The following is a 26,953-nucleotide window of genomic DNA, read 5'->3' as shown; positions in this document are numbered from 1 at the left end:
AGAGTAAATAAATAAAATGATGTACATTTAATATAACAATATTTCAAGCTTGACAACTCTAAAGCAAAACTCAAGTTCTAATTTTAATACATTTCAATTTGCCTAACCACCTTTAAACAATGCAGCTTTCCCTGCAGCAATTACCCTATCCCTGGAGCTACTCCTTGTGATATGTCTGCTGAGTTCAAAAGCTGCCTCATTTTCTGGTTGAACAATGTCCAATTTCACTTAGTTTGCAATTTAGAACAAAGACAGTCATGGCTCCATACCCTGTAGTCTTCTTCAACACAGGTATAGCAACAGCCACTCCGCCAGTTCTGGTAATGCATACACATCACTGCTGTACTCAGATTACTGATTTGTTCTAAAATCAGAAAGTTTTTTGTCTTAATGCATTCTATGCATAAAAATAAAAAAAAAAACCTTATGTGGGCAGCAGCCCTCCTAATACTTACCTGAGCCCCATCTCGATCGTGATGTTGAACAAGAGTCTCTGCTGTCTGGGACTCCCCTACTCATTGGCTGAGACCGCAAATTGGCTCCCGCTGCTATCAATCAAAGTCAGTGAGCCAATGAGGAGATAGAGCCGCTGTTTAGCCCTGTGTCTGAATGGACACACAGAGCAGTGGCTCGGTACAGGTACCCTCATAGCAAGCTGCTTCTTGATGTGGGGGCTCTCGGCAGGAGAGAGAGGACAGGAGCACTGAAGAGGGACCCAAGAAGAGGAGGATCTGGGCTGCTCTGTGCAAAACCAACTGCACAGAGCAGATAAGTATCACATGTTTATTAATTTTAAATGTAAAAAAAATAGATTTACTAACACTTTAAGGACCAGAAGGAGGTCACTTGGAAGAACATTTTGAGGTAAGCAAAGCAGAAATGTGGGCACTAAGTAAAAAAGCACTATACTGTGTGTTGGTTGCAAAAAGAAAATGATGTTGCATGTTTAATGTCCTTGGAGCTTTCAAGTGAATGCACATTACTATATTTTCAACAATGATCTTGTAATGAGACCAGAATAATACAGATATTTTTCTAATATATTTACATGAGGAACATTGCAGTTGTAGTTCATTCTACAATGGCTTTAGCTCTAAATTTTACCTTCTTTTTTTAGAAAAAACCTCAACTACTTCTGCGACGACTACCACAAGGCCTGTTACTCCAGGCTCACCACCACCAGGTAGGCTAATTAACTGGATGTTATTTTATAACATACAAAGTGTGCTTTATAGTCTGTTATGTTTTATAGTATGTCCTCCAATGGCTTTTACTTTCTAAAGCTATGGAGAACATATATATTACTCACAAATCTAAGGAGGCATACTCAACAGTGCCTGCAAAACAGTGAGGGCTTTTCAAACATCAATTTACTACTAGTTAAGAATATGTATATATTGCAATGTCCATAAAACTAACATATTAGTTCATATACAGTTTACATGCTTTAACTATTAATAATCTAGTTAAGCGACCCCTCCAGTTTCTAAGCTCAAAACTTTTTGTGATATTAAAAATTGAAAAATAAATTTTCAAATCAGACGACATTTTAGGAATAATTGTTTCTTGGGAAACCAAGAGTTAAAATAAATATAATTACATTAAAGATAATTCTCATTCTGACGGGAAGATGGATTATATTTCTTAATTTCAAAATCTACAAAATAATATTTATTTTTAAAGTCTAAAGAAAATGATTATTAAATTAAAAAAAAAATGAAACTGTTTGGTTATGACATTTTAGCCATAGAGTGCAAGATAATGTAGGAATTACAAGGCCAAATCTGAAAAGATATTATTGCAGTTTAGATATCATAATAATTATCAGATGGTATGATTTGAAAATTAAGAACCATTGGGTGTATATTTAGAGGACTGATCTGAATATGAAGACTCTGCTTTTATAGAAATTTTCAAAATGTTAAGGTAAAAAAGATGCACCGTTTATGAGATATTTACTTTGTGTGCAGCCAGTGACATCACTGGCGCATGCGCTCTGAAGGAATGGCCACCAGTGTCGTTCCTTCAGAGCCATGTGCCATGAAGGGCGGCTCCTGTGCGCATGCGTGGGAGTTACATCATCGCAGCCTGATTGGCCCGGAGGACACAAACCCGGAAGGAAGATGGGTTAAAATGTCGGCCATGTAAGTGTTGTGCAGGCAGCACAACTTGTTTTAAGGTAAGTATTTCATAATGAGCTAGTATGCAATGCATACTTGGTCATTATGCCTTTGCCTTTCAGGTTTTTATTTTTTTCATTTTTTTCAGTTTACAACCTCTTTAAGGATATCAAATTCCCACAATGCACCTGTTAGGAAGAGACTGTGTTATCTTTTTAATAATGTTAGCAATTTCAAACTTACAATGATCCCTCCCCCCCAGGATCCTGTGAGATTAGTGGAGACCCTCATTACTACACCTTTGACAATCAGGTGCACCATTTTATGGGCACTTGCACCTATACATTATCTAAACTCTGTGAAGTTGATGGACACCTCACAGAATTCAATGTTGAAGCAGCCAATGAGCACAGAGGAAGCAACACCAGGGTGTCTTATATTAGTTATGTCAACATTGATATGAATGGATACAGGATCACACTGGAGAAGAACAGAAACGTCAAAGTGAGTACAAACTGGAAAAAACCTATTGGTATATATTATAATTCTGTTGTAACTCTTTATACCTGTTCCTGTGTCTTCCTATCTGAAATGATCTCTATTATATGTTGTGAATCCAGGTAAACAAAATTGCAGTAACCTTACCAGTATCCCTACATCCAAACATTAACATTTTCCTTAGCGGACATGATGTGCTGGTGACAACAGCATTTGGTGTAAGTGTGCGGTTTGATGGAAACCATAGAGTGGTGGTGAATATTCAATGGGAATATGCCAACAAAGTGTGTGGAATCTGTGGAAATTTCAATGGAAACCAAACTGATGACTTCTTAAATCCAGATGGTGAATTGGAGCCAGACTCTAACAGTCTTTGTAACAGCTGGCAGGTGAACAATGACACAAGGTAATCATAACAAGCCAATTATCCTTAATTCATAATAGTAAACTCATGTTTATTTATTGCTTTAAGATAAAAGGTCCTAGATCTTACCAAAAAATATCAAGCAGAGATGCATATTACCTAAATTGTCCAATGATGGCAAAATCCAATCCAGTATGAACAGAACCAGGATCATTTACAGTTGATATGACCATACCCCTTAAGCTGAGTATATGCAGTGCACACTGATTGTTCGGTCTCCTTTATATTTACTTACAGTGAGTCTACTTCACTCCAGCGGGTAATTAGATTTACAGGGGCATAAAGGGAAAGTGTGTATAAGCAGTTTTGGCAAAGGTAAGTGAACCTTTAGCTTTGCCCCATATGGACAAAATTCTACTGTTCATCACTGTAGAAAAAAAAAAATGAAAGTTAGCAGCTATAAATCTTGTAAAAGTTCACTTACCTGTCAAAGGTATTCAGTGCCATCCTCACCCAGGCTGGTTCTTCACTAGCCTTCGGCGCCGACATCTTAAAGCGGTTGTAAACCCTAAAATAAATGCACGCGGGAGTGATTTTCCGGCAAACTCCCGGCAAATAAATTGAAGGTCAACCCGGACCTTCAGAGTGCATGCACCGCTAGCGCGAGCGGCTGCATGCACTGTAAATATCTCCTAAACCATGCCGGTTTAGGAGATATTATTTGTACCTACAGGTAAGCCTTATTATAGGCTTACCTGTAGGTAAAAGTGTCAAAAAGTGGGATACTACCGCTTTAACTGTTGGCAGCCAGATGTGCTACTTGTGGCTTCACAGCTGGCTTTCCATTGCGCACAAGCAAGCTGCCATGCACTCTGTGAATGGTCCTGCAGTTTTCTGGCACCTGTAACATGTACAAGATCTCTTTTGGGTGAAGTTTTGCATTAAGTAAGGATCACTTTGGTATGGTCCATGTTATTTACCTGGTTCAGTATTCAAGTGTCTTATATTTAATCAATTATTTCATGCAGAAAAAAAATATATATTCTCTAACTCATTCAAAATTAAAACTTCTCTCATGTGAACTGCAACTCCACTTCATGACTTTCATTTTTGTTACAAAAGATTCACTGACATCTGCATCAAACTTCATACTACATCCCTCATGTTTCCAAATGTATTCTCCTACTAACTGAACTGAAATATTTCTTGTAGTTGCACACCTGGATCAGAACATGAACCAAGTTGTACTGTGGATGAAAAGAATACCATTTCCAGCAACGATTTCTGTGGAATGATTACTGATAAGGAGGGTCCATTCAAAGACTGCCATGGAGTTGTAAATCCACTAATCTATTTCAACAACTGTGTCTATGACTTGTGTGAACTGAACCTGGATCCAAGTGCCTTGTGTGATAGTCTTCAGTCCTATGCACAATCCTGCCAGTCTCATAAAGTAACAATAGGTCCCTGGAGGAATGACTCTTTCTGCCGTAAGTACAAAGTTAAACACTCCTCTGTTGGTACTGATGATCAAGTATGGGGAAATCCTAATTTATACTGATGTCATCAGGAAAAATCTTCCAATAGGGATAAGTATCCTGGTGACGAATGACTAAGAGGAGAATTCCCATCATTTTGGAGAGATTTTCTGTCACTTCCTGTTGCATTTCTGAGACAGGAAGTGTAAGGAATACTCTCTAGCAGGACAAACACAGCAAAAATAACCAATTGGAGCTGTACTTCTCTACTCAATTCATAACTTTAAAAAATGTGTGGGCTATACAGTACATACATTTTAATGCTTTATGCAAATAACAGTATCCTACAGCAAATAAGCAGGTCTCCTTTTTTCTTGATTTTCCATTAGCGATAATGATGTTCATGAGCTGTGTATATATCTTCTTTGGTAAACCCATCTTTGTTCCTTTAGTAGGCCCTTGTTTAATACCAAATTACTTCTGTAAAGTTATTTAGTAACTTATTTAGTATTTTTAACAAAATGCATTTCACATCACTCAGTGTGTTTCATTGACAAATAGACAGTACATCGTTTGACCATATTTAGAAAACCTTAAAGAAAATAATACTGAAAATCAGAGTGATTTTACACGAGCTTAGATTTCTACTGGGGAAGCAAGTGTTTGTACTTTATCCAATATTCATGTTTAAAACCATCCTGAAGAATCACGCACCATCTCAAGCTGGGGCACAAAAAATAAGATTCATTGGTGTCTCAGCTTTTATAAATGATCCTTTTTACCATGAACATTTTGAGATATACATATTTTATGTGTTTCTAAACTGGAATGAGGTTTGCCACCACCATAGGTTTCTTTTGGTAAATCAATCAATTTGCTTCTTTTTTCATAAAATTATCAGTGCCTTGTTTGTCTTTTATTTTATTTTGATACGAGGTCACCAATCCTTTTCTGTCCTGTCCATAGCACTTTTTTTTTTTTTTTGCTTAAAGGCTTCCTTTTAAAATTGGGCTTTTATTTCAGAAGCTTGTGTTTAGGGTTCTAGTTGATTTTGTATGTATATTGGTTTTACTATATGTAACAAGCGTTCATTTGTTACTGACCATCTATTCCTGGCGTTGCTCCTATGGTACTCCTAGAATCCCTTCCAGGACTTCCTGTGGTAGTTGCAGAATCAATGGCAGGACTTCTAAAGGTACTGGAAAAATCAACTACAGGACTTCCTAAGTTCCCTGGAAAAATGCTGGGCATGTTTTCTTACTAAAGGGGTATTTGTCCTTCAACCTTTGAAGTAGCTAGTGCTGTGTCCTATTGCCTGCTACTATTGTGCAAATATTTTTATTATTCACTTCAATCGCTTTTGAGATTGCCTGACTGTCAGGAACTTGGATTGACCTTCCCAATCTCTTGATTGCCACCTGCCTTTGGCCCCTACCTGGACCTACCTGATCTCTAGTTGGTCACCTGACAAGACCCTTGCCTTGGTCTGACTACTCTCTTGCTTGCTGCCTTTCTTGACCCCTGCTTATATCTGACAATTTTCTTGCCTGACACCTAGTGGCACACACCCCAGTGCCTGTGCCATGAACCAGTGCTGGCACTCCCCTGCTGCCTGGGTCAGTGACTTGTAGCCAATTAGTGGCCATGAACATCAAAGCCCATTTTCTGTTAGGCATAGTCCCAAAGTGCCAATGTCCATGTTGCTTGGCATTTAAGCAACACATCTACATGCTGGTAGCCCCTGCTAGGTAGCTCCCTTCTTGGGTAACTTAGAGATCCCTCCCATTAGCGCTTGCAGATATCCTGCCTCTCCTCTTCAAGACTCTTCAAAACTCTCTGTGTCTCATTTGTGGCTGCCTGCCTCAATTGCGATAACCAAATACTTGTTAGCCTGTCTTCCACCTAGTGGGAATGGATTTCTCTCATGACACCTAGTGCACATTCCCTATAACACAGCCATTTTTTTTCCTGTTTTTCCCATCATGGGCCACAGCCTGGTGACAGTTTGCTGCAAAATTATTCAGGAACATTAGGGTTGCAAATTTCCACCTCTAGGTGATCTGGTGAATACCGACTGTTGCTTAGACCCTACACATTGGGTGTGCCTGCATCACCTCTTGGGAACCATAAATGCTGCCTTTTGTTTGCAATAACAAATCAATTCCAAAGCCAATTTCACACTGCCAGTGTAAGCTGACACTTAGACTGTCCATAAAAATCCTACTGTTCTATAATAGATATAACATATACTGTATCTTTTTTAATGTACAGACATATAGCAAATTGGTAACAGCTGGACTTGCATACACACATTAAAATGAAATTCCTCAAAACTGACAATAGAGTTAACAGACTTTTTCTCTGTTAATTCTATTCAAAAGGAAAATGCAAACTGTCATGTTAAAACACATGAGCTTTCTGTTAATTGGTCAGATAAGTATTTTCATTTATTTTCATAGCTTGGCTTAGTTCTTATTATCAATAACGGAAGAACATGTCTTAGGCAGCCTATAAATTAGTTATTTTTATCACTGAACTAGCAGGTTGAACAAAAAAATAACTTTATTCCCCTATCCACACACTCAATGTGGACGGAGAAATCGCTCCCACAGGGGCACTGTATTATGACAGCGGGGAGACTCCCCTGTCATCAGAATACAAAGATCAGCACTTCTGGCTATAGCCAGTGGTGCTGATTGTGTGTAAATTTTCAGATAGTTTGGTTGTACAGGAATTGATTAATAGATTGACTCATGTACAATCAGCCTGCCCATACATTGATCAAAATTCAGCAGGTCCATGCTGAACAGGCTGAACTTCAATCCATGTATAGCAGCCTTTAGGCATTTCAAAGTAAAACATTTATATTGTTTAACAAGAAGCTCAGGGGATCAACAATATTAAAAGTGTTTGGTCCACCAACCAGCTTTCTCTACATCCTAGTAAATAAGTAAGTAAAATATTGGTATATTAAGGGAAGACGTATTGCTAAGTAAGAGTATGATGGAAGAAATGGCCTAAGGTATAGAGTATTCGAATGCCCTTGCCTGAAATACACTTGCCTTGAACTTGCTTGCAGAGTTTGAGTTCTGCACCTGCACTCTGTTTGCTCTCAATGATGATATATATTATTGTTAGTATTTTTATTGTTTTTTGTTGGTGGATTGTCCCCATGATAGTTCCCAGATTCCCATGCCTTTTTTACAGCATCAGTTTGCCAGAATTTAATACAAGATTCACCCCATTACTTTAATGGGATTTGCCTCAAAGTTCAGGTTCCCCAAACTCTGAACAAGATTCACCAAAGCTTTGGAGAACTGATCCCAGGCAGATTGGTCCATCATGATTTTTAAACAAAAAGTGATTACTACATGGCAGATTATTTTAATATCCAATAAGTAAAACATGTGAAGACAGTGTGAGCTTTATTCTCAGTGTTCCTGTAAGTTTGCTCACTAGTGAATATGAAAGCTTTTATAATGGTAATAACTCTCATGTTTTAAAATACTTTTTATACATGTCCATTAATTACAATATTACATACGTTCAAATCCAATTTGAAATGTTCTTCTAATTAGTTTCTTGTTCACTATTATATTTTTTCACAGCACTGAAGTGTCCACAAAACAGCCATTATGAGGCCTGTGGAACAGCCTGTCCATCTACTTGCGTCAGTCCAGAATCACCAAACAACTGTCATCTCCCCTGTACAGAATCCTGTGTCTGTGATCCTGGCTATGTCCTGTATGATAAGAGATGTGTCCCAAGCCACCAGTGTGGATGCTGGGATAATGACAAGCACTATCCTATAGGCTCAGAGTTTTGGACTGATGACACTTGCTCCAAAGTATGCAGATGTCCCTCTGCTGGAGGCAGTTTAGTTTGCAACTCTGCTTCATGTCCAGCTAAAAAATACTGCGGCATAACAAATGGAGTTCCTGGATGCTTTGATTTCACATTTGGTAACTGTGTAACCTGGGGGGATCCTCATTATGTCACCTTTGATAAGGAAGTTCACGATTTTATGGGAATATGCACATACACTCTTTCCAAGCTTTGTACCAATGCTACGTCTCTGCCATATTTTAACATTGAAGCAAAAAATGAGCATCGTTATGGGATTTCAACTGTTTCATTAATACAGAAAGTTATGGTGGATGTTTACGACCATACATTAACCATTGTTAAAGCCAACCCTAGTCGTGTTCTGGTAAGTTTCTTGGAATGTTCAAAATGTCATTAATAATTCTAAAGTTGCAGATAGCTACTTTAAATGAAAACTGCATATTACTCATTAACAGGTGGATGGTATCTGGACAAATCTTCCAGTCATCTTGGTCAATGGATCTCTAACAGTAAAGCAAAGTGGTCGATATGTTATTGTAGAGACAGATTTCCATCTTACAGTGTCTTATGACACAGACCATACAGTGGATGTGAAGGTCCCTACTAATTATTTCAACCAAACCTGTGGAATGTGTGGCAACTTTAATAGCATGCGGCAGGATGACTACTTGATGCCCAATGGACAGGAATCTCAGAATTCAAATCAGTTGGGAGACAGCTGGAAGGTAGAAGATGATGATGATCCATTATGTAACACAATTGTTCCTACACCTCCACTGCCATGTCCACCAGAGACAGAGGAACTCTATTCAAACAATCAGTTCTGTGGTTTGTTAACCAGTAAAGATGGTCCTTTCATGGCTTGTCATGCAGTAATTAACCCAGATCGCTTCTTTGACAGCTGTGTCTTTGACCTGTGTGCCCTTGGTGCTAGCAGTTTATGTAATGCATTGGAAGCTTATGCTGATACCTGCCTAAGAGCAGGAGTCACCCTTATCTGGAGGAATGCTACATTCTGTCGTAAGTAATAGTTTTGTTTGTAAGTACATGTATGTGGAACAAATGTTGTGCATCTTGGTTTAAAAGAAGGGCAGAGAGCAATGACATCATTCATGCAAATCTGTACCATTTTACATTGTGACTTAGTTAAGTTGACCTTACCAGGGGATCAACAAAATTAGACGGGCCTAACCTGTAAAAAAATAGCTTTATACGTACCTGTCCATTTGTGTATTTGATAAAACTTTAACCTGTAGGAGAGCTTCCAGGTAGGTTGAATAGCAGTTTTCCCACTAGCCATTGAGGTTCCTCCTTCTGATCCCCCTAGTCACAGCAGAGTATTGGCATAAGGGCAGTCAAGCAGAACTGTAGCGCTATCAGAAGACACACTTCTTGACATACCCATGAGGAATCGCATGGAAACTTTGAACTTCCCTACATAAAGTTTTATAATACAGATAATAATTGATAATGGACTGATGTACAGGTATGTATAAAGTTTTTTAAGTTCATAGGTTAGTGCAAGTGCTTTTAAAAATTTTCTGACTCTGTTAAATGATCACTTTAAAGTCAGTGCTGACAAGTTATTATATATGAGCAAAGAAAGCTGATATAAGGCACAATGCAACATAAGATATTGATATTTGTTTTACTTCAAAGTTTTTTTGTAATCATATTATGGCATGTGTCATTATTACTGTAAGGTCATTACTAAGTGGGATGAGATCCCATAGGAAGACCAATAAAGTGGACGTTTTTGCTTAACAACACCTCACCTTTTAAATAGTACTGGCACTGGTACTAGCACTGGTCTCCATTGTGCAACCTGCATATTTACAGAAAATAACATTTAAATAACCTTTTTTGGCTTTTCTCTGTGTGATTATGGAACCACAAAGTCCCAGCTCCTCAGGTGTAATGTGCAGGGCTAACAATGGGGCTGAATTCCATAGAGCAGTGAGGTCACTGGAGACTGCTTTGCAATGCAATGTAGCCTTAACGTCTTCTTTAAGGTCTTAGCAATGATTCCATAGCGGTGCAATCAACAGTATGATCATTTAAACTTAAATGGGAAAACATTCTATAGATTTATCTACAGACAAAATGTTAAAAATATAGAGGGAGTGGTGCAGATTTATTGTACCATTTGGTCTTTCTCTGTGGTCCAGCTTCTATGAATCTATTTTGATTAATAATTGATAATAGTTTCCCTGAGCAACAAGTACATTATTCTAATCCAAATGTGTTTGAAAAATCCTATTGCAACTTGTATACATCACTGTGTCGTTAGATAGCATTTGATTATTCTAGTCCTCCAAGCAGTTCCATGGTGTGCCATGGCTGTAACTATGACCTTTAATTAGTAAAGCAATTTCTTTGACCTTGTTTTTTAACTATTATATGATGTAGTTAACTGTTATCTGTCCTTATTATTTAGCCATCCCATGTCCTGCCAACAGTCACTACAATCCTTGTACTAGTGCTTGCCCGGCCACATGCCAGGACCAGAGTGCTCCCAGTGACTGCAATAAGCCTTGTACTGATGCTTGTGAATGTGATAATGGCTTTGTGCTCAGTGGGCACACTTGTGTTCCTTTCAGTGAATGTGGATGTTTTTATGATAGCAAATACTACCTGGTAAGTGATGCTATGTTTTATTATCACTGTTTTATCATTTGATTTTTTTTATATGTGGACCAATTAGAAAATTGAAACATTATTTTTGCATTCGTAAATTAGATATGTTTTACTGATTTCTCATATGCTGGGAGCCAATGAGCCTGCACTTATACATCTTATGTATCCCAGTCACGGCAGAAAGCCAGTGGGTTTATTTAAAAAAAGATATACATACTGAAGGAAGTTATGTACACTACCATTGTTTATTGCCTGATTGTAGTTGTAGTGCTTTCTACAACTAGCCCAGAACAAGAATGCAATAAGTGCAGTTGAAACTCTTGATCTGCATGCTTATTCTAGGTGCTTCAAAGCATAAATGCATTAGATTAGAATGACAACCAAGCATCCAGCATTTCCAGAAGGGGAGGCCAAAAATAGCAGCCTGCATATTACTCTCCTTAAAGGCTTGCTTAACCACTTCCCACCTGCGCTATAGCCGAAGGGCCAATCACATCTGCCCTTTACCACATGATCAACTGTGAGCCAATGACAGCTGAACATGGAAGTAAACAGAATCTGTTTATCTGCTTTTTTCCCTGAGTTCTGCTTTTTTATTTGAGTTCCGGCCGCTTGCTATTGGTCACCTGAAAAAGAAATGGATAGTTACGATTTTTTTTTTTTTGTTTACTTACTTTGTTATTGAAGAAAAATATACTCACCTTTCTTCCACTTCCTCCCTCTGCGGCTGTCACTTCCTCTTTGCACTGATTCCTGGGAGCTAAACGTCATCGCTCCCAGGAATCAATGCGCCTGCACTGGTCCTGCTCATCACTTCCGGTGCGGCGCCTCATTCCCTGCTAAACAGCTTCTGGGCATGCCGAGAAGCTGTGGAGGGATGACGCGCCCACACCGGAAGTGATGAGCGGGGCGCATTCTGGGAGAAGAGGACACAGAAGAGGACGCAGAAGAGGAAGCGCTGGCTTCAGCTGCCCACATCCGAGATGGCAGCACTGGAGAAGAAATTTTAACGGTAAGTATTTCTTCTAAAAGTTAAGTGCTACCTGGGACAGTACAGAGGCTATCCATTGTGGAATGTACTAGCTCTGACTGTCCTGGGGGTATTTTTATTGAAAAAATAAATTTTGTGGCCGGAACTCCGCTTTAAGAAAAAGACTTTTCAGCCCTTTAATGTATATATTCCTACCACTAAAATGTATGATAAATCCTACCTCTGTGCCACCCAAGCTCCTAAAGTCTGTCTCTGTTGGGTACTCACAAGTCCCCTACAGTATCAGATGTAAGTGTCAATCACTGGCCGTTTTGCTTCTTATTTCACTTTTAACTTAGCTTTTATAGTGCGTCTAGTACACTGATACGAGACAGGAAAGCCATTGTTGTGTTGATTCCATTATTATCAGCTTTGTGAATTTATTTTTCATTGGTCATTTTAATGTTACAGAAAAATGAGATATTCTGGAAAGGGGATTGTGACCGTCACTGTACATGTCACGGTAACAATCATGTGAACTGTACAGCTAAGACCTGTGATCCTGAAGAAGTGTGCAAAGTACAAAATGGAATTAAGGCTTGTTTCCCTGCTGATACCTCCATCTGCCATATCTATGGTGATCCACACTACATAACATTTGATGGAAAGTCATACCATTTCCAAGGAGCCTGTAATTATACAGCTGTGGAGACCTGTGGAAACACAAGTGTGTATTTCTCAATCACTACAAGAAATGAGCACAGAGGAAGCTTAGCCTGGACAACTATAAACTCAGTTGCAGTCAGCTTCAATGACCTTAATATCATTCTTGGAAGAAATAGATTTGTGGAGGTAAGATTTGTATTAAGAAAATGCATGATGGTCAGCACTAACATTAATTTTTTTTCTGGTGATTATTTCCCATAGTTATTTTTTTGTACTTTTCTCTGTCTTTAGATTAATGGACTATTTGTCTCACTGCCTGTGACGCCAGCACCTGGCATCCTAATACACCTAAGAAGTTCCTTTGTTGTTGTGCAGACTGACTTTGGTCTTGAAGTTAGGTATAGCGGTGACCATGAAGTCTTTGTTAAAGTAAATGAGAACTTGAAAGGAAAACTGTGTGGACTCTGTGGCACTTACAACGGTAACCAACATGATGATTTCGTGACACCTGAAGGTGTACTTGTATTCACATCCAATGATTTTGGAAACAGCTGGCGTGTTCCTGATGACAATTGGGTGTAAGTATAAATGCAAATTTTGCCTTGATGATCATCCTAGATCTAGACTCAATCACCTTCTATGTAAGGGCTTGATTGAATATTGAAAGAGACATGTATATTTGCATATATTTTAAACCTACATAGTGCAGATAAACAAATGTATATCGATTAGTACCTTCTCTTGCAAATAAAAAAATATTATAGTGCCATTCTCTCCAATTTTGATAGTTGCACAAAAAATTCTAAAAATAATAATAATAATCCCTTCCACTCATATATAATTGTCCATCTAAATCTCATCTTCCAGCAATAGTGTTCAGTGATCAATCCTTCCTCTTGTGTTACATGTGCTCCTCGCACCAGGTGAAAAACCTGCCCAGCTCAAAATAGAAATAATCAGGCAAGTCATCAAATATCGCTCTGCTTCTGGGGAGAACTGCTTTCTTTACTCTTGAGTCTCAGTTATCTCTCACTCTTGTGTTCACGTTCAACAACCAGACCATAGGAAAAAAAGAAGCAGATAATTAGTGCTTTCAGGTTTAACTATTTATTAAAACCCCACCAATGGAATACACTTACAATATAAAACAGTAAAAATCACTTTTAACCAGTCTACATCAACACTCTCCTCGTACACAGCAATGGCAGCATGATGTCACAGGCTCGGCTCCTCCCTCCTAGACCCGTAGAACCCTCCATTAGGTTTCCTGGTGTTGTGAGATCACTAAGTGTTCAGCTTGCAACCATTTTAAAATTATTTTGAGCTACTTATCTGAGTTATATAGTTTTTTAGGTTCACATATGTTTAGATAATTTTGCTTTAGCTGATGGTCACTAAATACTTGATATTTGCCTATATGGCTGTGTTCAGCTCTACTTAGTTCTAAAAGTCTGTAGGGAAATATTGAATGTAGGCATTAGAGAGCTTTAGGGCTGAGCAGATATTCTGAGCTCATTTTCAATGGATAGAAATGTAGACAAACACTGGGAGTTTTGCTTTCACTGATTACATTTAAACTGTATCTTAAAATCCTATAAAAATATAGTATTTTGACAGATAAAAGCATCATTTTTTCTTTTACTTTTTATCTGGGGGGTGATATGAGAAAAATATAAATGGAGTTGATTCTAAGATTCGGTTCACACTAATCTGACTCAAAGTCGCCTCGACTTCGGGCGACTAATGAAGTCGCCTGTGCAGCGCGACTTCAGCCGCGGTTTGCAACGACTTCTCATAATAGAAGTTAATGCAAGTCGCTCCGACTTTGGCAAAAAATAGTGCAGGAACCTTTTTATAAGTCGAAGCGACTTGATTCGATCTGATTAGAACAGTTCCATTGCACAGCATTGGAAGCTACTTGTCAGGCGACCAGGTCGCCTGACAAGTCGGATCAGTGTGAACCGGCAGTTATAGCAATTATACAGGTTTCATCTGTTATTATTTATTATGGAGAAATCAAACACTTATAAACAACTGTTCTTAGGTTCTTTTCTTCAGTGTTATTTTTACATTTTTATTTTTTATAACTTTTTGATAAAACCTAATCATAAGGTAAATAATATTTGTATAATTTGCCTCCATAGATGTGAAGATGACATTGTTGATCCTTCACCATGTGATCCTACTAATGAGATTATATATGAAAAAGAATGTAAACTGATATTATCAGGCAATGGACCTTTCAAGGACTGTCACCCCCACATTCTTCCTCAGATATACTTTGAGAACTGTGTGTATGACTTGTGTGCGACTGGTGGAAATCAAGATCAGCTCTGCAATGCTTTAGAGGCCTATGCTGGTAGTTGTGAAAATGCCGGTATCAGTGTTGGTGACTGGAGAGAGAACACCATCTGCCGTAAGTAAAAATGATTGGTTTTGTGATTTCTAAAAAAAAAAAAAAAAATTAATATTAATTTGAGAAGATTAGTTTCCTGACTTTCAATATTAACAATTATTACAAGTACAACAACCACCAACAGACCAGCAAGCAAGTAGGTACGGTGCTCAGCACCTATTCCCTGCGCTCTGAGTGGTGCAATCCTCTATCCAGCTCGACTTGTAGATGAGAACAGATAACTCAGCAACCTTATAATGCATCAGCCTTGCAGCCCCTCACTAGACCAGGGTGGTCTGGGAACACAGTAAACGATAGACTAACACAAGGGCGCACCGGCCTAATGCATTATATTAATGAGACCAGAAAAATACAGATATTATTCTAATATATTTACATGAGGAACATTGCAGTTGTAATTCATTCTACAATGGCTTTAGCTCTACATTTTACCTTCTTTTTTTTTTAGAAAAATCCTCAACTACTTCTGCGATGACTACCACAAGACCTGTTACTCCAGGCTCACCACCACCAGGTAGGCTAATTCACTGGATGTCATTTTATAACATACAAAGTGTGCTTTACAGTCTGTTATGTTTTATATTATGTTCTTCAATGGCTTTATCTTTAGAAAAACACAAAGAACATATATATTATACTCACAAATCTAAGGAGGCATACTCTACAGTGCCTGCAAAACAGTGAGGGCTTTTCAAACATCAATTCACTACTAGCTAAGAATATGTATATATTGCAATGTCCATAAACCTAAAACATTAGTTCATATACAGTTTACATGCTTTAACTATTAATAATCTAGGGAATAGTGTTGAGCGAACACGGACTGTATTATTCGTGTTCGTACCGAATAATTGGATTTTTTGTACCCGAACACGGACACGGACACTTTACTGTATGTTCGGGTAAAAATCCGTGTTCGGTCGTTTTATTTCCGGGTTTTGCATGCTTTGGCGCTCTTTTCATGGCGGGCTTTCAACAGCCAATCAACAATCGTTTTACTGGTGTGCCTTAAGCCATGCCAGCCATGCCTGCAAATGTCTCAGTAGCTGTGATTGGCCGTCTGAAGCATGTGACCAAGTCTTTATAAGTTCCAGGCAGCCGCAGCGTCTTCATTCTGCTGCTTAGATCAGGGACAGAGCACACATCAACGTGCTGGCTGCTGATTAGGGAAAGACAGGCAGGAAAAAAACATTTGTGTCCGGATAGAATTGAGGGACAGGTCGGAGTGTTTAGGCAGGGCGAGTTGTAGGCATTTTAGGGATAGAGTCTGCTGAATTATAGGGTCAGTGTCTTCTACAAAGTACAATCGATATTGCTGTGTGGGGGGTGGGGTGACTCTGCACTCAATCCTGATCTACGATCTCTTCTCAATCCTGTTAGGGAGAGGCTGCTGCTGCTGAATTTTAGGGAAACTGTGTTCTACAAACTACAATCGATATTGCTGTGTGGTGTGGGATAGGAGATAGGCAGGTGTCAGTGATCCACATCCATTTTTCTGTGTGTGAGCTGCAGTGAACACAATCTTTTTGGGCTGCAGTGAACACAATCTTTTTGGGGTGCAGTGAACAACATCCTTTTTGGGGTGCAGTGAACAAAATATTTTTGGGGTGCAGTGAACAAAATCCTTTTTGGGGTGCAGTGAACAACATCCTTTTTGGGGTGCAGTGAACACAATCTTTTTGGGGTGCAGTGAACAAAATCCTTTGTGGGGTGCAGTGAACACAATCTTTGTGGGGTGCAGTGAACACAATCTTTTTGGGGTGCAGTGAACAACATCCTTTTTGGGGTGCAGTGAACAAAATCCTTTTTGGGGTGCAGTGAACACAATCTTTTTGGGGTGCAGTGAACAAAATCCTTTTTGGGGTGCAGTGAACACAATCTTTGTGGGGTGCAGTGAACACAATCTTTTTGGGGTGCAGTGAACAAAATCCTTTTTGGGGTGCAGTGAACAACATCCTTTTTGGGGTGGAGGGGAACAAAATCCTTTTAGGGTGCAGTGAACACAATCTTTGTGGGGTACAGTGAACAGAATCTTTGTGGGGTGCAGTGAACACAATCTTTGGGGGGTACAGTGAACACAATCTTTTTGGGGTGCAGTGAACAAAATCCTTTGTGGGGTGCAGTGAACACAATCTTTGTGGGGTGCAGTGAATTACAATCTTTTTGGGGTGCAGTGAACAAAATCCTTTGTGGGGTGCAGTGAACACAATCTTTGTGGGGTGCAGTGAACACAATCTTTTTGGGGTGCAGTGAACAAAATCCTTTTTGGGGTGCAGTGAACACAATCTTTGTGGGGTGCAGTGAACACAATCTTTTTGGGGTGGAGTGAACAAAATCCTTTTTGGGGTGCAGTGAACAACATCCTTTTTGGGGTGCAGTGAACAAAATCCTTTTTGGGGTGCAGTGAACACAATCTTTTTGGGGTGCAGTGAACAAAATCCTTTGTGGGGTGCAGTGAACACAATCTTTGTGGGGTGCAGTAAACACAATCTTTTTGGGGTGCAGTGAACAAAATCCTTTTTGGGGTGCAGTGAACAACATCCTTTTTGGGGTGCAGTGAACAAAATCCTTTTTGGGGTGCAGTGGACACAATCTTTTTGGGGTGCAGTGAACAAAATCCTTTGTGGGGTGCAGTGAACACAATCTTTGTGGGGTACAGTGAACAGAATCTTTGTGGGGTGCAGTGAACACAATCTTTGGGGGGTACAGTGAACACAATCTTTTTGGGGTGCAGTGAACAAAATCCTTTGTGGGGTGCAGTGAACACAATCTTTGGGGGGTACAGTGAACACAATCTTTTTGGGGTGCAGTGAACAAAATCCTTTGTGGGTGCAGTGAACACAATCTTTGTGGGGTGCAGTGAACACAATCTTTTTGGGGTGCAGTGAACAAAATCCTTTTTGGGGTGCAGTGAACAACATCCTTTTTGGGGTGCAGTGAACACAATCTTTTTGGGGTGCAGTGAACAAAATCCTTTGTGGGGTGCAGTGAACACAATCTTTGTGGGGTACAGTGAACAGAATCTTTGTGGGGTGCAGTGAACACAATCTTTGGGGGGTACAGTGAACACAATCTTTTTGGGGTGCAGTGAACAAAATCCTTTGTGGGGTGCAGTGAACACAATCTTTGGGGGGTACAGTGAACACAATCTTTTTGGGGTGCAGTGAACAAAATCCTTTGTGGGGTGCAGTGAACACAATCTTTGTGGGGTGCAGTGAACACAATCTTTTTGGGGTGCAGTGAACAAAATCCTTTTTGGGGTGCAGTGAACAACATCCTTTTTGGGGTGCAGTGAACACAATCTTTTTGGGGTGCAGTGAACAAAATCCTTTGTGGGGTGCAGTGAACACAATCTTTGTGGGGTACAGGGAACAGAATCTTTGTGGGGTGCAGTGAACACAATCTTTGGGGGGTACAGTGAACACAATCTTTTTGGGGTGCAGTGAACAAAATCCTTTTAGGGTGCAGTGAACACAATCTTTGTGGGGTGCAGTGAACAAAATCCTTTTTGAGGTGCAGTGAACACAATCTTTGTGGGGTGCAGTGAACACAATCTTTGTGGGGTACAGTGAACACAATCTCATACTTCTGAACATTTGAGGGTGCTGCCTGTTCCATACTCCTCCTCCTACTGCTCAACCATCCTTTTAGGGGTACAAACAATAGTAATTGGGGCCTAGTGTGGTGGTGTACGTGTGAGATACATACACTTTCTTTTTGATCATATTTTCTAATCCGCTATTCAATTAAATCCTTTGGGGATCAATTAAATTGCGTGATAGTCTGTGTCGGTACGTGTGAGATCCACCTTTCCAAGTTTTTGGGGTTCATCTCATACTTCTGAAGATTTGAGGGTGCTGCCTGTTCCATACTCCTCCTCCTACTGCTCAACCATCCTTTTAGGGGTACAAACAATAGTAATTGGGGCCTAGTGTGGTGGTGTACGTGTGAGATACATACACTTTCTTTTTGATCATATTTTCTATTCCGCTATTCAATTAAAACCTTTGGGGATCAATTAAATTGCGTGATAGTCTTTGTCAGTACGTGTGAGATCCACCTTTCCAAGTTTTTGGGGTTCATCTCATACTTCTGAAGATTTGAGGGTGCTGCCTGTTCCATACTCCTCCTCCTACTGCTCAACCATCCTTTTAGGGCTACAAACAATAGTAATTGGGGTCTAGTGTGGTGGTGTACGTGTGAGATACATACACTTTCTTTTTGATCATATTTTCTATTCCGCTATTCAATTAAATCCTTTGGGGATCAATTAAATTGCGTGATAGTCTGTGTCGGTATGTGTGAGATCCACCTTTCCAAGTTTTTGGGGTTCATCTCATACTTCTGAAGATTTGAGGGTGCTGCCTGTTCCATACTCCTCCTCCTACTGCTCAACCATCCTTTTAGGGGTACAAACAATAGTAATTGGGGCCTAGTGTGGTGGTGTACGTGTGAGATACATACACTTTCTTTTTGATCATATTTCCTATTCCGCTATTCAATAAAAACCTTTGAGGATCAATTGAATTGCGGGATAGTCTGTGTCGGTACGTGTGAGATCCACCTTTCCAAGTTTTTGAGGTTCATCTCATACTTCTGAAGATTTGAGGGTGCTGTCTGTTCCATACTCCTCCTACTCCTCATCCATCCTTTTAGGGGTAGAAACAATAGTAATTGGGGCCTAGTGTGGTTTTGTACGTGCGAGATACATACACTTTTTTTTGGATCATATTTCCTATTCCGCTATTCAATAAAAACCTTTCTAGGGCAAGATCTTAAATTACAGAAATATGAGGAGACCGTCAAATAAGGGCCGTGGCCTGGGTCGTGGTGCTGCTGGTAGAGCTCCTGTTGCAAGGAGAGGACGTTGTCGATCTGTGCCAGCTACACGCACAAGTGAAACACCTTCCTCAAGTGTGAGTAGGCGACAGAACCTGCATCAGTATTTGGTAGGGCATCATACGCCCCTAGAAGTGATGAGGCCAGAACAAGTGGAGGCGATAGTAGATTGGTTTGCTGCTGACAGTGCTTCCAGTTCCTTCACATTGTCTCCCACCCAGTCTACTGCAGAAAGGTCACAGTTGGCACCTGCAGCCGATGTCCAACCGTCTTTCACCTCACCCCCTTGCAAATCAGGCAAGCAGTCTGAGCCCCAAGCCATACAGCAGTCTCTTCTTCTTTTTGAGGACTCTGTCAGCAGGGTTTCCCAGGGCCATCCACCTAGCCCTGCCCCAGAAGTGGAAGAGATTGAGTGCAGCGATGCCCAACCACTTATTTCTCAAGATGAGTACATGCAAGGATCATCGCAGCACGTCTCCGATGATGACGAAATGCAGGTGCCAACTGCTGCGGCGTTCAGCATTGTGGAGACCGACAAGGAGGTCAGGGGTGAAGACTGGGTGGAAGATGATGTGGAGGACGATGAGGTCCTCGACCCCACATGGAATGAACGTCATGCAGGTGACCTGAGTAGTTTGGAGGAAGAGGCGGTGGTCGCACAGAGCCACCAGCACAGCAGAAGAGGGAGCAGGGTGCAGAAGCGGAGCGGCCGTGCCCTAGACATTACGCCCGCTACTGCCCAACGCAGCAAGGGAACGAGCGCACCAAAGTCAGCTCAAAGGAGTTCTCTAGCGTGGAAGTTCTTTAGAAAATGTGCTGATGACAGGACACGAGTTGTTTGCACCCTGTGCAATCAGAGCTTGAAGCGAGGCATAAACCTTCTCAACCTGAGCACAACCTGCATGATCAGGCATCTAAGTGCAAAGCACGAGCTGCAGTGGAGTACACACCTTCAAAACCAAGAAACGTCTCTGGCTCATCCTGCTTCCTCTTCTGCTGCAGTCTCGGCCGCTCCAGCCACATCTGTAATTATACCGGCACCTGCCACCCCGCAAACAGACGATCTGTCAGCAACACCACCACCTGGGTCACCAACAACCATCTCCACAATGTCCCGTGGAAGCGTTCAGCTTTCCATCTCCCAAACACTTGAGAGGAAGAGGAAGTACCCCCCTACCCACCCGCGATCCCTGGCCCTGAATGCCAGCATTTCAAAATTATTGGCCTTTGAAATGCTGTCATTCCGTCTGGTGGAGACGCACAGTTTTAAAAACCTTATGTCGGTGGCTGTCCCATAGTACGTCGTGCCCAGCCGCCACTACTTTTCCAGGCAAGCCATCCCTTCCCTGCACAACCAAGTGGGGGAAAAAATCAGGTGTGCACTGTGCAACGCCATCTGTGCCAAGGTCCACCTAACTACCGATACGTGGACCAGTAAGCACGGTCAGGGGCGTTATATCTCCCTAACGGCACACTGGGTAAATGCAGTGGCGGATGGGCCTGAGGCGGATAGCAATTTGGCGCATGTCCTTCCACCACCGAGGATTGCAGGGCGCTTCAGTTTGCCTCCTGTTCCTAACTCCTCCTACTCCGCTTCCTCATCCTCTACCGCCTCCTCATCCGGACAGCGTAACACCTTCACCACCAACTTCAGCACGGCCAGGGGTAAACGACAGCAGGCAGTTTTACAACTTGCCTGTTTGGGGGACAAACCACACACCGCACAGGAGTTGTGGAGGAGCATGGAACAGCAGACAAATGAGTGGTTGCTGCCAGCGAGCCTCAAGCCCGGCCTGGGCGAAATCTCATAGCAGCTCTGGGCCTAGCCGGTTTGACGCACATCCCTTGCCTGGCGCATGTGCTGAATTTGGTGGTGCAGAGGTTCCTTAAAAACTACCCGATATGTCAGAGCTGCTGCAGAAAGTGCGGGCCGTTTGTGCGCACTTTCGGCGTTCTCACCCTGCTGCTGCTCGCCTGGCAGCGCTGCAGCGTAACTTCGGCCTTCCCGCTCACCGCCTCATATGTGACGTGCCCACAAGGTGGAACTCCACCTTGCACATGCTGGAAAGACTGTGCGAGCAGCAGCAGGCCATAGTGGAGTTTCAGCTGCAGCACGCACGCGTGAGTCGCTCTGTGGAACAGCACCACTTCACCACCAATAACTGGGCCTCCATGCGAGACCTGTGTGCCTTGTTGCGCTGTTTTGAGTACTCCACCAACATGGCCAGTGGCAATGACGCCGTTCTCAGCTTAACTATCCCACTTCTATGCCTCCTTGAAAAAACAATTCGGGCGATGATGGAAGAGGATGTGGCACAGGATGAGGAGGAGGAGGAGGATGAAGAGGTAACATTTCCAAGGCTTTCAGGGCAGTCATTCGCAAGGGGCTCCGAGGGTGGGTTCCTGCACACACAAACGCCAGGGACACAATTGTCCAGCAGGGGCACAGTTCTGGAGGATGAGGAGGATGAGGAGGAGGAGGAGCTGGAGGAGGAGATGGAACCATGTTCACAGCAGGGTGGCACCCAGGCCAGCTCATGGCCATCACTGGTGCGTGGCTGGGGGGATACAGAGGACACGGACGATACACCTCCCACAGAGGACAGCCTTTCGTTGCCTCTGGGCAGCCTGGCACACATGAGCGATTACATGCTGCAGTGTCTCCACAACGACCGCCGAGTTGCCCACATTCTAACTTGTGCTGATTACTGGGTGGCCACGCTGCTGGATCCCCGTTACAAGGACAACGTACCGTCCTTAATTCACTCACTGGAGCGCGATCGCAAAATGCGCGAGTACAAGCGCACGCTGGTAGACGCCATGCTGCTGGCATTCCCACCCGACAGCAGGGCCGCAGTGGAAGCACAAGGCAGAGGAGGAGGAGGAGGAGGTCGCCAACGCAACCAGGGCACCGCCAGCACCTCAGAAGGCAGGGTTAGCATGGCCGAAATGTGGAAAAGCTTTGTCAGCACGCCACAACAAACAGCAGCACCAGCAGCTCAGATGGAACGTCTTAGCAGGAGGCAGCATTTTACCAACATGGTGGAGCAGTATGTGTGCACACGCCTACATGTAGTGAATGAGGGGTCTGCCCCCTTCAACTTCTGGGTCTCCAAATTGGGCACATGGCCTGAGCTTGCCCTTTACGCCTTGGAGGTGCTGGCGTGCCCTGCAGCCAGTGTATTATCTGAACGGGTATTTAGCACGGCTGGGGGCGTTATAACAGACAAGCGCAGCCGCCTGTCCAGAGACAATGTGGACAAGCTCACGTTCATTAAAATGAACCAGGCATGGATCCCACGGGACTTTTCCGTACATTATGCAGAATAGCAATGGATACCGACCTTACCCACCCATTGTTCCATTTTTGCTCTTTCTCACTCTTTTGGGGTGTACCCTCATTTAAAATTTGTGAAAAGAAGCAGTGTTGGCTACCTCGTCCTCCTCCTCAGGGCCAGATTAACGTAGGGGCTATTGGAGCTGCAGCTCCAGGCCCCTACCTTTTATATAGGCCCCGGGTTGGCCATATTCACTGTTACAGCTCTTCTGTCACTTGTAAACACAGAAGTCTGGCTTCTATGCTCGCTTCCCCAGGCAGCACCCTCAGAACCTCCCCACACAGCGCGAAGCCCGGACAAGGAGGGACAGTTGCCGATGCATGGATGTGTTTATGGGCTTCAGAGACAGCATCCCATGTTGAATTAGGCATGCATGGCTGCACCCTTCCTCCTCTGGGTGCATGGTAAGGCACGGCCCTTAAGGCCCTTCAAAATCCTCAGCACCAAGCCCATGATGCTCTTAATCCGGCCCTGGTCCTCCTCCACCGCCGCTTCCACCTACACCGCCCATAGGTGTGCGCAGCCTATTGCATTAAGGTGTGCACCCCAAAGTTGAAATACACATGCATGTGTTTGCCAGCAGGGAGAGTAATGTATCGGGCCATGTACCTGTAGGCAAAGAGAAATAGAGCAGAGCAGGTCCGAGGGAGATCTTTCCCATCTCCTCACTGGCAATGCTATGTGCCCTAGGTGATTAGGGTGTGCCCAGGCACACCCGGCACACCCTGTGCGCATGCCTATGTCACCGCCACATCCACCACCACCTCAACCTCCCTCCTACTCCATATGGGCCTCGTCCTTCAGAGATGAAGAAGAACATTGTTTTATTTTTCTGTTTTTTTTTGTTGTTTTAAGTTATTTCCCTATCCACATTTGTTTGCAGAGCACTTGCCATGCTCTTAATTACATTTTGCTGCCATTTGCAGCACTCTAGCCCTTTCCTTTGGTGTTTTAGAGCCATTTTAGTGCCTTAAAGTTCGGGTCCCCATTGACTTCAATGGGGTTCGGTGTCCGGGAAAAGTTCGGTAAAAGTCCGGGACACGGACCCGGACTTTTTTTTAAAGTTCGGCCGAACCCGTCGAACACGGACATCTAGGTGTCCGCTCAACCCTACTAGGGAAGCAACCCCCGCAAACCCCCCCCCCCCCCTCCAGTTTCTACGCTGAAAACTTTTTGTTATATGAAAATTGAAAAATACATTTTCAAATCAGATGACATTTTAGGAATAATTGTTTCTAGGTAAACTAAGAGTTATATTAACCACTTTACCACCGGAGGATTTTGCTGTCTTACGTCTAGGCCACTTTTTGCGATTCGGCACTGTGCAACTTTAACTGACAATTGCGCGGTCATGCAACGCCATACCCAAACAAAATTTACGTCCTTTTTTTCCCACAAATAGAGATTTCTTTTGGTGGTATTTGATCACCTGTGCGATTTTTACTTTTTGCGCTAAAAACAAAAAAAAGATCGTAAATTTTGAAAAAATAACAATATTTTTCACATTTTTTTATATGAAATTCCCCCCCCCCAAAAAAATGTAAAAATCAAAATGTTTTTAAATTTTTGGCCAATTTGTTTTCTGCTACCTATGTTTGCTAAAAAAAAAAATCACAATAAGCGTATTTTGATTGGTTTGCGCAAAAGTTATTGCGTTTACTAACTAAGGGAAAGATTTCTGTCATTTTTGGAGGTTTTTTTTTTTAACGAGTAATGGCGGCGATCTTATTTGTTCTTAGGTCTACGTCGCCAGACGATAACGAAACACTTTGCCGCAGTAGAGCTCTAGTGAGCAGTGGCAAAGTGGTTAAAGATAATTACATTAAAGATAATTCTCATTCTGACTGGAAGATGGATTTTTTTTTTTGTTAATTCCAAAATCTACTGAATAATATTTATGTTTAAAGCCTAAAGAAAATGATTATTAAATAAAAAAAGAAACTGTTTAGTTATGACATTTTAGCTATAGAGTGCAAGATCATGTAGGAATTATAAGCCCAAATTGAAAAGATATTATTGCAGTTTAGATATCATAATAATTATCAGATGGCATGCTTTGAAAATTAAGAACCATTGGGTGTATATTTGGAGGACTGATCTGAATATGAAGACTCTGCTTTTATAGAACTTTTCAAAATGTTAAGGTAAAAAAGATGAATACTTTAAAATGATCTACTTATAATAGCTTCACAAAAGTTTGTATGCAGGTAACTAAAACTCAAATTATTTCAGATACAAGGTCTTCCCCATTCTTCTTAACAGTTTAATATTTGACTTTCTTTATTTTTTATGCATTTATTTGTTTGCAGAAAAGTAACAATCTATTTTGGTATAGCATTTGTAGTTTTTTTATGTACAGCCAGCCTTAAAGGGGTTGTAAAGTCAGAAGTTTTTTTTTTAATCTTAATGCCTTCTATGCATTAAGATAAAAAGCCTTCTATGTGCAGCAGCCCACCTCAACCACCCTAATACTTACCTGAGCCCCTCTCTATCCAGCAATGTCCACCTGGGACTCTCTCTCCTGATTGGCTGAAACACAGCAGTGATGCCATTGGCTCTTGCTGCTGTCAATCAAACTCAGTCAATCAGGAGATAGGGGGTGGGGCAGAATGGCAGACCCATGTCTGAATAGATACACAGAGCTGCAGTTCGGTTTGGGTGCCCCCACAGCAAACTGCTTGCTGTGGGCCCACTCAACATGAGGGAGGGGCCAGGAGCTCCAGCCAGAGACCTGAGAAGAGGAGGATCTAGACTGACTGTGCAAAACCACTGCACAGGGCAGGTAAGTATGACGTTTGGTATTTTATTAGAAAAAAATGAGACTTCATAATCACTTAAATAATCCTGCTGACCCATTTATCTGGTTTGTCTGACTAACAATAATAGTCCCAGTTCTTTAAGAGGAAGTAAAGCTTCCTCTGTAACTTTGTACCTATAGGTAAGCCTATGATAAGGCTTACCTATAGGTACTGTAAATATCTCCTAAACATGCACCGTTTAGGAGATATTTACTTTGCGTGCAGCCAGTGACATCACTGGCGCATGCACTGTGAAGAAACGGCCGCCCGTGTCATTCCTTCAGAGCCCTATGCCGTGAAGGGCTGCTCCTGTGCCCATGCGTGGGAGTGACATCATCGCGGCTCTGGCCAATCAGATGGCCAGGGGACACAAACCTGGAAGGAAGATGGGTTCAAATGTCGGCCATGTAAGTGTTGTTCGTGCGGCACTGCCGGGGCTTTGTTTTAAGGTAAGTATTTCATAATGAGCTAGTATGCGATGCATACTAGCTCATTATGCCTTTGCCTTTCAGGTTTTTTTTTTGGAGAGGTTTATGGAGAGGTTTATAACCTCTTTAAGGATATCAAATTCCCACAATGCACCTGTTAGGAAGAGACTGTGTTATCTTTTTAATATTCTTTTTAATAATCTATTTAATAACCCTCCCCCCCAGGATCCTGTGAGATTAGTGGAGACCCTCATTACTACACCTTTGACAATCAGCTGCACCACTTTATGGGCACTTGCACCTATACATTATCTAAACTCTGTGAAGTTGATGGACACCTCACAGAATTCAATGTCGAAGCAGCCAATGAGCACAGAGGAAGCAGCACCAGGGTGTCTTATATAAGTTATGTCAACATTGATATGAATGGATACAGGATCACACTGGAGAAGAACAGAAATGTCAAAGTAAGTAAAAACTGGAAAAAAACCTATTGGTATATATTATAATTCTGCTGTAACTCTTTATACTTGTTCTTGTTTCTTCCTATCTGAA

General features: G+C 41.8%; 1 protein-coding gene across 1 annotated transcript in view; it reads left to right on the top strand.

Annotated features, from left to right (window-relative positions):
* LOC309550485 (IgGFc-binding protein-like) overlaps positions 1-26,953 on the top strand; it is a gene marked incomplete at both ends in the record, with an annotated part of 80,790 nt that overhangs the window by 43,577 nt on the left and 10,260 nt on the right. The window contains 12 exons of the mRNA XM_082250854.1: positions 1,118-1,183; positions 2,383-2,624; positions 2,741-3,024; positions 4,195-4,472; positions 8,069-8,670; positions 8,762-9,326; positions 10,744-10,943; positions 12,385-12,765; positions 12,871-13,157; positions 14,724-14,995; positions 15,444-15,509; positions 26,624-26,865. Coding sequence (XP_082106980.1) covers positions 1,118-1,183; positions 2,383-2,624; positions 2,741-3,024; positions 4,195-4,472; positions 8,069-8,670; positions 8,762-9,326; positions 10,744-10,943; positions 12,385-12,765; positions 12,871-13,157; positions 14,724-14,995; positions 15,444-15,509; positions 26,624-26,865 — 3,485 coding nt within the window. The remainder of the gene's footprint in view (positions 1-1,117; positions 1,184-2,382; positions 2,625-2,740; positions 3,025-4,194; positions 4,473-8,068; positions 8,671-8,761; positions 9,327-10,743; positions 10,944-12,384; positions 12,766-12,870; positions 13,158-14,723; positions 14,996-15,443; positions 15,510-26,623; positions 26,866-26,953) is intronic.

This window comes from Pelophylax lessonae (genome assembly GCF_965119305.1).
Source record: "Pelophylax lessonae genome assembly, chromosome: 3".
Lineage (NCBI taxonomy): Eukaryota > Metazoa > Chordata > Amphibia > Anura > Ranidae > Pelophylax > Pelophylax lessonae.
This window is presented reverse-complemented; position numbering and strand designations above follow the sequence as displayed.